Source organism: Globicephala melas, chromosome 13 (assembly GCF_963455315.2).
Source record: "Globicephala melas chromosome 13, mGloMel1.2, whole genome shotgun sequence".
Lineage (NCBI taxonomy): Eukaryota > Metazoa > Chordata > Mammalia > Artiodactyla > Delphinidae > Globicephala > Globicephala melas.
Window position 1 is genome coordinate 65,546,372 of NC_083326.1, and position 9,883 is coordinate 65,556,254.

A 9,883-nucleotide genomic window follows, 5' to 3' on the forward strand; every position below is an offset into this window, starting at 1 on the left:
CAAATAGAAACGCGGAGACAGAGTTTTGGGTGAAGTAAAAAAGAGTCGCTTTTATTGCTTTGCCAGGCAAGGAGGCCACAGCGGGCTAATGCCCTCAAGACTGTGTGACCCACCCTGGAGGGGGTAGTGAGGAGTTTTATAGTGTTCAAGGATCAGGGCATAATCAGCTCGTGGACAATTCTCGGATAGGTTGGCATCAAGGTGACGTTTCAAGCATCATCAACCTTCTGGTTCCAACCAGTCTAGGGTCTATGTGCTTGTGGTCAGCAGTTTTCATCTGGTGGGGCTCTGCTTCCTGTACAAACAACTTAGGAATGTGTGTCAGGCCTTTATCTACCTTCATCTTTCAGGGAACTGGGATTTCGGTGATTCTGCAGGAACTGGGAGTTTGGTGATTCTGCGATGTGGCAGAATTATAGTCTAAATTGATACCAGTTCCCCAGCCCAACAGCTATTCTTTGTCTCTCCATCTTCATGTTTCCCAATCATTCACTCCTGAGTCAGCATTTTACTTCAAAAGACGTGGACACAGGGACTTGTACACGGTTTCAGTCTCAGGACTAACCTGGAATCAGATCAGCCAACAAGAGCACCTGAGGGCCTGAAGGATGCCTGTGGTGGAGAAATAGACAGTGAAAGAGGGGTCCGTGTCAGACCTGGTGTATGAGACTGGTCCCCACCTCTGTCTATGAGCAGAGGGAGCGGGGAAAGGAAGTCAGCCTCTCAAGATTGGATAGTTCAGCCAACCAAACATGCAGGTGGCAAATCAGCACAGGAAAGGAGGCTCAGCATCGTTTCTCATTAGGGAATGTGTATTACAACAACAATGAAATGCCCCTACGTATCTATTGGTGTGGCTAAAATGAAATTCTAGTAAGTGAAAAAAATACCCGACGGGTAATTTCCCATGGTGATGTTGGTATGAAAATAAACAAATACTGAATCCATTTCCCTCCATGGGTCGTACATCTACACTGGTGAATTGTTTGAAACAAAATGGGAGTCAGAATGTGAAACTGCAGTAACACAGATTGAAAGATGCACGTTCAGTGAGCATCTTTTTGACAGTTGGCTAGAGCCACGCTGTGGGTCACTGCATCATGACGTTTATATACTGATTATTGAAGGAAAATCACTTCAAAAAGGGTGAAATGGCCACGCAAACTCTCTCACCTTTAAATTCAACACAAGGGAAGATTCTGGAATTACTAAGCTGGAAAACTTTTAAAAGGAGTGTAACATTTCAAGCACATTTTATGGTACCGAGAAATTTTATAAAACTTTATTCTTCTCCCGTTCTAAGGTTTTTGGCACAGTTTATTTTGAAATTAACATCATGATTCAGAAAGCTCTCATAAGGGACAAGGAGACTTATTTTGGGATCCATAGTGATGCAATGTCCAAAAAAAGCCTCTTAAAAATCCTTCTACTATTTCTTTACAAGAAATACATACATTTCCAACTGGGGTGAACCATCAGAATTCTGTTACCAACATGGATACTTTGCTGGACTCTGAAAAAATGAAGGAATACAACACTTAAAAAAATGTCTGAGTGCCCGTCTACAGAGGTCCCAAGGCTACATCCATGTTTGACCCATTGATGCCATTTTGTTTTCAAAGCCACACATTCACACCACGCAGTCTCTACATTCAGGTTCATTGCTGGTTCCTGCCGCGCTGACACTGATCTCTGGTGAAATCTCACTCTTGCAGTAGAGACATGTAAACGCCTTATGTTTGCAGTTGGCCTTCTCATTTGGAGGCTGAAAGCACAGCCTGGGGGCCAGGATGAGCACGGGGTTACTCTCTGTCTCTCTCTGTCTCTCTCTGTCTCTGTCTCTGTCTCTCTCTCACGCACACACGCACACACGCACACACGCACACGCGCACACACGCATCTTTCCTAGGAAATGTGTGGTACCATGGCTTGCCCTCTGGATGGGTTTCACCTGCTGTTCCATTGCTCTTTACTATTGGAAACATGTCCTCAATTCTGCATGTAAGTGACTGTCATTTTTCAATTATCAGTTTTGGTATAAATTTTAGTATGTTCGTTTAAACTTTCTAGAGTTGTCACGGACGTTTTCCATAGACAGTAGAGAGTTCTAGTGTGGCACCGGTCTACATCAGAAATGTTCTGTTGATCTTATCAGTAAAGCTATTAACTACCTCAATAAACGTGTCAAAGCTTGGAAACGAGGGGCCCAGGGTTTTTGTCCCATTCGCCATCTGTCTCTGTCCATCTGTCTCTGTCACGGTGCTCAGCACCACTTGTATACACTTGACAGTAAGAGTCAGCCTCGTCCTCGGGCTGCAGCCCAGAGATGAGCAGGAGCCCTGCGTTGGCCGAGGCATCTTTGGACCCAGAGAAGCATCTGGGGACCCTGGTGCTTATCAGAGTCTGACTTGAACCTCAGGAGGTACCGGGGAGAGCTCCCTGGCTTCTGCTGGTACCAGAATATGTGGTAGCCGCCAACAATGTACCCACTGCTCAGGGTGCAGGTGAGGCTGGCTGATGCTCCCAGAGATGCAGAGAGGGAGGGCAGCTGAGTCAGCACAGGCTGGGAGAGGCACCCTGCAGACACAGACACATCAGATGAGGAGAAGGGACAGGAGGCAGCTACTCGGCGACCTGAGCCAGAAGGAATTCCTCAGGCTGGGATGGGCCCTGGTCTCTGAGGCCTGTCTTACCTGTGCAGAGAGAGGGGAGCATGAGGAGGGCAGGGGTCCAGGCCATGGTGATCACAGCCACTGCTCACGACACAGAGCTGGGGCTGGGCTGCCCAACTCCTCTCTTATGCCTCCCCACTGGCGCCACAGAGGAGGGGCTGTCACGCAAATGTGTCCCCACCCACTGCCTCTCCCCCATGACAGGTCTGGGGCCCTTGGACCCAGGGAACCTGCCTGATGCACTAGTTTCCCCCATGAGTCGGGGCGGGGAGGAGGCAGCTTCCAGGACCACACACGGGCCACGTGCAGGGGACTCGGCCAGGCCCAGAGAGGACACAGCTGCCCCCTCCCCAAAGGAAGCAGAGGGCCCTGCCCTGGGCCTCCGGCAGAGGAGGTCTGCCCAGCTGGGCGCCCCTGTCCTGCCCAATCCACCAGAGATGGCCGCACAGCGCCCCCTGCTGGTCCCAGGGCCAACCTCTCCTCCTCTCGCTCTGGTCCACAATCTCACGGTCACCTGTGTCCCTGACCCCTGCGTTTCCCACACGTGACTCCTCCCTACGGGGCACGAGGCAGGTGTGGTCCTGGTGTAGCCTCACTGATTCGGGTCCCTGCTCTGCGGGCGGCGGTCTAGCGGGAGGCACACGCGACATCCTGATCCAGGAGGGCGTGGGAACAGCTGCGGAGCTGAGGACCGGACTCAGGGAACAGGGAGCACAGCGGATCTGCCCACGCGGGGGCTCAGAGGAGGCGGGCTGGCCCTGGTGCTGTGAGCAGGAGCTCCAGGGGACAAGGACGCTCACAGAGGAGGACCCAGAAGGAGGGGACGCTGGTCCTTCCAGAGCAAGTCAGGGAGGAGACTGCACACACCCTGGGGCGCAGGGCTGGGGATGGAGCAGGGCCTGGGCACCCAGCAGGGACCCCCTCGGGCCGTCCTGCCACCTCCCCGTGTGCTGGGAGATCTTCAATCTCGGCGGTGCTGGTCCTCAGTGGGGCCAGATAGAGACCGAGCTCTGAGTAAAACTCTAGGACAGAACTTGGGACAGAGAGACCCAGCCAGGGGACATTTGGGGAGACTGGACGAACAGGACACAGAGGAAACAGGAAGGGGTGACATGGCACGTGGCCTGAGGAGGGACACAGGGTGGTGACCAGCTGACCCCAGGCCGTGGGACAGAAACGGGTGGTCCAGATGTCAGGTGGATGCCCGACTGACACAGGTGAGGGCAGCTGCAAGGGCAGGGGTTGGGACTGGGGGGTGGGTGTGTGCACATTTGTCACATAGAGACCCATGGTAGGAAAGCCTGGAAACATGTTAGTAAAACTCAGGACAAGGGACTCATGTCCTCCGCTAGAGGAAGGACACAGGGGCTGTAAGTCACCACCCGATGGGGGACTTAGCTGCATCATTCATTCATCCAGCCAGCCAGCCATTCATTCTCTAGAGGATATTTAAGGACTGTCTCCCATGTACCAGACACAGGGGGAGGATGGGGATCGAGGACAGGGGCCGGGTCCCTGGAGCGGGGGAGCCAGGCCAGCAGGGGTGAAGGTGATCCCGGAGGACACGCTAGGGTCTGAACCCTGGGTCCCCGCAAAGACCCTGAGATGTCAGAGTGTTAAGGAAGCACAGGTCAGAGACTCCAAGATCTCCCAACGTTCATGACGCCTAGAGTACATCACCCCACAGGACAGGCCACATCCCCGAGTGTCCGCGGACATAAGATGGGGTTGCTTTGAACGCGCAGATCAACTGGGCAGGATTGATCGACACCTTCACAGTAAGAAGTCATCCAATCTATGAACACGGGTCTCCTTTCCCTTATCTTCATCTGCTTTAATTTTTCTCTGCAAAAAGAAAAATTGCAAGGGCCCCAGACCCTGTCAGGGGTCATGGGGGAGAGGCAGTGGGTGGGGACACATTTGCGTGACAGCCCCTCCTCTGTGGCGCCAGTGGGGAGGCATAAGAGAGGAGTGGGGCAGCCCAGCCCCAGCTCTGTGTCGTGAGCAGCGGCTGTGAGCACCATGGCCTGGACCCCTGCTCTTCTCATGCTCCTCTCTCTGCACAGGTAAGACAGGCCTCAGAGACCAGGGCCCATCCCAGCCTGAGGAACTCCTTCTGGCTCAGTTTGTAAGCTTCTCACCTACTCGGCTAATCCTAGTCCTAAGTATTTTATTCTTTTTGATGCCCTCATGAATGGCATTTTTAAAAATATCCTTTTGCTTCTTCATTTTTAGTAACTAGAAAACCAAGAAATTTTTGTAGGTCATTACTCCTCATAACACTGTGGAAGATCCTAGTTAGAGCCCGGTATGGGGTTGTGATAAGAGTTGTTTTTCCTGTTTGTAAGGCAGGTAACAAGCAATGGAGCAGGTGGGAATATTGAGGTGGGGTCTGCCGTCCGTAGACAGTAAGATGAGCCACACAAAAGGGCGGCCCTGGTGTGACCATCTAAGGAACTGAAATGGCCCAGCGCTGCTTCCACTAATTATGGGGGAAAGGAAAAGCATGAAACACTTTTTCTTTTCAGTTTGAGAAAAACATCATTAATGTATCAAGAACTTATGTAGTGATTTGTGAAACATACATGGTAAGAGCACCCACTGTCCTCTGATTGGGCCTGATGATGATAATTTGTGGAAACGCCACAAATCAGGAGCAGCCAATGTGACTTTTAGCTCCATTATTATTCAGCACCGTTCAGCAAGTGTTAGACACCGCAATTAAACAGGAAGAATCAATGGTTGGATCACTGAGGGGCATGGAGAGGTAGTTGTTCCAAAAGACCCAAATGTGTGATGCACCTTAGATGCTCCGGTGTCAGTGCAAAAGTGTCCGAAGAAATCTCCCCTGTGAGCAAAGCACAGCCGTTCATCCTGAGGGCTGATGAGAGGGGGTCATAGCCCTAGAAACTCCTGGGAATTGGAAGATGACCCCAATGATGGAGGCTCAGGGTTCCCGAGTCAGAGTTCAGGTCGGAGATGACCTCCACCGACCCCCCACCTCAACCCCTGAGCTTCAGGGCAAAGAATGCTGCATCCCCAGCGATGGGCACATGGCCTTTCTGTTTCCTTTGAGACCCTCTCCTAGGAATGGGCTGCTGAAGGGGCTTTGAGGACAGAGGGGAAAGAGGAGGCTCCACACCCCAGCAGGCCCCCAGGGATGAACGTGGACCCAGGGCGGCAGCAGAAGCAGCAACAGAAGCTCCAGCCAGAGCCTGAGCAGGAAGCTGCTGGTGGCCCCACCTCCCGCAGATGAGAAAAGAGTCCTGGTCTCGGTTACTGCTCACCTGGAGCTCTGGGTGAGCCTGAGAGGCTGTCACAGGAAAGGCGGGAGAAGCAGGCTGGTATCAGCTCAGCCCAGTGATGGCTAAGGAGGCCAAATGCCAGACTTGGGACCAGGGAACTGATCAGGGACCACTGTCTGTCCCCCACTAGCATCAGAGATGAGGAGCTTGGGGCCCAATCTTGGGAGCTGCTGGTCCCAGGATACGTACTGGACAGTCTGATGTGTCCTGATTCAGACACAGCTGGACTCTGGCCCCTGGTTCTGACCTAACCCATCATGGACTCTGTCGCCAGGGCACCTTACCCTGGCATCCAGGGATTCTGCTCAATTTGAGAAAAATTGGACAGTTTTGCTGCCTAGGAAAAGCCTGGGCGGCAGAGGGGGCAGGGTGCAGAATTAAGATGTAAACAGATTTTCTGGACCAAGTTCCCTGGTGTGGGTCTCAGACCCCAGTTTTAGGCCAAACAAACAACGGAAGCAGCTGACTTGGTAGAGGATGGTTCTGCCCCGGGAGCCCCAGTGCTGGGGGGACAGCAGGTTTTTGTCTCACTTCGCCCCTGGCTTGCACACTTTGTGACCATCCAGGCTGTCATCATAAGACTGGCAGTAATAATCAGCCTCGTCCTCAGCCTGGAGCCCAGTGATGGTCAGGGAGCCCGAGTTGCCAGACTTGGAGCCAGAGAAGCGATCAGGGATCCCTGAGGGTCGTTTATTGTCATCATAAATCAAGGTTTTGGGGGCCGAGCCTGGGAGTTTTTGGTACCAGCTCACATAATTGCTCCCGATGTTGCTGCTGCTTCCAGTGCAAGAGACGGTGACCCTCTGGCCCAGGGCCCCAGACACAGAGCGCGGCTGAGTCAGCACAGCCTGGGCCCAGGATCCTGCAAGTGGAAGAGACAGAGATGGTGATTCTGGGGTCCAGACACAAGAGCAGGAAGCAGGGCCCATGGTCTTCCCGGGGTCCCTTCCCCTGTCCCCGCATCCAGTCACCTGTGCAGTGAGCGACCAGGGTGAGGAGCAGAGGGGACCAGGCCATGGTGGACATGGTAACGGGGTCCTGCCTTCTGTGTCCCCACAGCTGAAGCAGAGCGTCCCCAAGTCTCTCCTTCCCCTCTTCATACTCTGAGAGAGGGAGTGTCCATTCATGCAAATGACACCCCCCCCACCAGCTCTCTGGTCCCTCCCTGGGCCCTGGGTCAGGTCCCCGTGCTGAGTGTGGCCAGGGGGTGGGCAGGGGCGGGGCTGGGTGGGGCCCAGGGGTGGGAGGTCACAGCAGGCAGCCCTGAGCAGAGACCACCAGGCAGTGCTGGGGGGCTGGTCCCAGCTCTCAGACCCTCAGGAATGGCCCCCGCGCGCCCCCTGGTGTCCAGGCCCTGAAACACACACCGTGTGCCCTGGTGACCAGAGCCCCTCAGGGTCAGCTCCTGCCCCCTGCTCTGTGCACTGTCCCCACCTTAGGGCCATTCCAGGTGCCCCTTCAGTGTCCCCCGTGACCTCAGAGCCATCTGTGGGCTCCCCTCAGACCCCTCAGGGTGAGTCTGTCCACAGCGCCCTTGGCTGCCCAGGGGTCAGGATTGAGGGGGCGTCTGTGACCCAAATTCCTCTTAGATCAGGATCAAGTGAGAGCAGTGCTGGCCCCGTGGAGGCCCATCCCCTTCTGTGCAGGACAGCACGTCCCCTCCTCTGTGTGACTTGTCCCTGGTGGCCAGAGCCCCCCTTCCTCTGTGTGTCCCCTCAGCCCTGAGGAGGAGGGAGCTCCTCTCTGTGGAGGGAGTGAGGGTGTGGGGAGAGCCTAAACGCCTCATTCTTTATTGTGTGTGAAGCTCTCCACACACGAGACCCACCGTCCCCCGTGTCGTGTCTTACGAAGTGACTCCCTCCTGGGAATCTCTCTTGCAGGCACACGTCACAGGCTGCAGTGAACAGGGCCTAGTGATGTTCTTGGCAGTTTTTATTGAGACTCTGAAGGGCTTTGAGCAGCATCTGTTCCCAGGGAGCCTGATACGTGGGGCTGTTAGGATCAACAGAGCCCCAATAGTGGGTTTGAAAAGACATAGTTAGGGGAGTGTTTGGTTGGAAGAGAACAGCCTGACTGAAGTTTGCCCAGCACTGCGTGTGTGTGTTACACAGATGGTGTGTGACTGTGAGATTTTCAATTTACCAAAATGCGTTGCCAAAATGTAAGGTCATTACTTAAAATTAGTGCAAGATTTTTTTTTTTTTTTTTTTTTTTGCTGTACGCGGGCCTCTCACTGCTGTGGTCTCTCCCATTGCGGAGCACAGGCTCCGGACGTGCAGGCTCAGCGGCCATGGCTCACGGGCCTAGCCGCTCCGCGGCATGTGGGACCGGGGCATGAACCCGTGTCCCCTCAATCGGCAGGTGGACTCAACCACTGCACCACCAGGGAAGCCCTAGTGCATGAATTTAACTGAAGGAAAACCTGTGTTCTATTTTAATTTTGCATTGACAAGTGTAACATTTCTGAAATACTATATTTATCTTTGTAAATACTGTATTTTTATCAAGGACATTTTAATAAAATGACACAACAGGTATCCTATGAAATTTTATTTATTATCAAGTGAAAAAGGAGTCTGAGTGAGGCAGGGCCAGAACCAACCTCTCTCTGCCACTCATAACATCTCCACTGGAAGATTTTTTTTTTTTTTTTTTGGCTGCATTGGGTCTTCGTTGCTGGGTCTTCGTTGCTGCGCGTGGGCTTTCTCTAGTTGTGGCAAGCGGGGGCTACTCTTCATTGCGGTGCACGGGCTTCTCATTGCGGTGGCTTCTCTTGTTGCGGAGCATGGGCTCTAGGCACGTGGGCCTCAGTAGTTGTGGCCCGTGGGCTCAGTAGTTGTGGCTCACAGGCTCTAAAGCACAGGCTCAATAGTTGTGGCACACGGGCTTAGTTGCTCCATGGCATGTGGGATCTACCAAGAACAGGGCTCAAACCCGTGTCCCCTGCATTGGCAGGCAGATTCTCAACCACTGCACCACCAGGGAAGTCCCCACTTGGAGATTTTTATCTCTGAGCATGGAAGTTTTATCTGTGAAAACATGAACCAGCTGAGGTATCAGAGCAATGGGTCAGTCTCAGATTTGAGGGGAGGAAGAGCATATGACAGGGTCAGATTTGTCATTCTCAGGAAATTCAGAAGTGACAACAGAAGGTCACCCTGAGTTAGACGTGGTCCAGGCAGAGCAGCAGTGACTGTCTCAGGGGGAGGGCACAGGGGAGCTTTTAGTCTCACTTCCCTGTGGGTCTGGAGCACAGTGTAAGTACCAGTGTTGCCGTGAACTGTAGCACAGTAATAGTCAGCCTCGTCCTCGGGCTGCAGCGCAGAGATGAGCAGGAGCCCTGAGTTGGCCGAGGCATCTTTGGATCCAGAGAAGCGGCTGGGGACCCCAGAGCCCTGGTGCTTATCAGAGTCTGACTTGAACCTCAGGAGGTACCGGGGAGAGCTCCCTGGCTTCTGCTGGTACCAGACTATGTGGTAGCCGCCAACAATGTACCCACTGCTCAGGGTGCATGTGAGTCTGGCTGATGCTCCAGGCGATGCAGAGAGGGAGGGAGGCTGAGTCAGCACAGGCTGGGAGAGGCACCCTGCAGACACAGACACATCAGATGAGGAGAAGGGACAGGAGGCAGCTACTTGGGGACCTGAGCCAGACGGAATTCCTCAGGCTGGGATGGGCCCTGGTCTCTGAGGCCTATCTTACCTGTGCAGAGAGAGAGGAACACGAGCAGGAGAGGAGTCCAGGCCATGGTGCTCACAGCCCCCCGGTCCCCACAGTGGGGCTGGGCTGCCCCAGGCCTCCTTTTCTCCCCTAGCCTCTGCCAGAGGAGGGGCTCCCATGCAAATGGGTGTCTACCCAGGGCCCACCCAGCCCCTCCATGAGCCCTGGTGCTGGAGCTCAGCTCAC

General features: G+C 53.9%; 1 protein-coding gene across 1 annotated transcript; it reads right to left on the reverse strand.

Moving 5' to 3' along the window:
* Nucleotides 1-1,475: 1,475 nt before the first annotated feature.
* On the reverse strand, nt 1,476-9,725 carry LOC115855121 (uncharacterized). Its single transcript, XM_070046943.1, has 5 exons — nt 9,680-9,725; nt 9,211-9,563; nt 6,949-7,078; nt 6,546-6,839; nt 1,476-1,537 (listed from the first exon to the last, which is right to left on the reverse strand). The coding sequence occupies exons 1-5, from the start codon at nt 9,723-9,725 to the stop codon at nt 1,476-1,478; spliced, it is 885 nt and encodes a 294-aa protein (XP_069903044.1).
* Between the last annotated feature and the right edge of the window lie 158 nt (nt 9,726-9,883).

Bases quoted from the DNA above. Each gene is read 5' to 3' on its own strand.
- LOC115855121 (XM_070046943.1), bottom strand. From the start codon at position 9,725: ATGGCCTGGACTCCTCTCCTGCTCGTGTTCCTCTCTCTCTGCACAG. The intron at 7,079-9,210 runs GTGAGACTAAAA...CCTCTCTCAGAG, and splicing joins TGCTCCAGACCCACAGGGAA to TATGAAGAGGGGAAGGAGAG. The intron at 1,538-6,545 runs GCCTGGATGGTC...CATTTTTTTAAG, and splicing joins CTGCCAGTCTTATGATGACA to TGTTGTATTCCTTCATTTTT.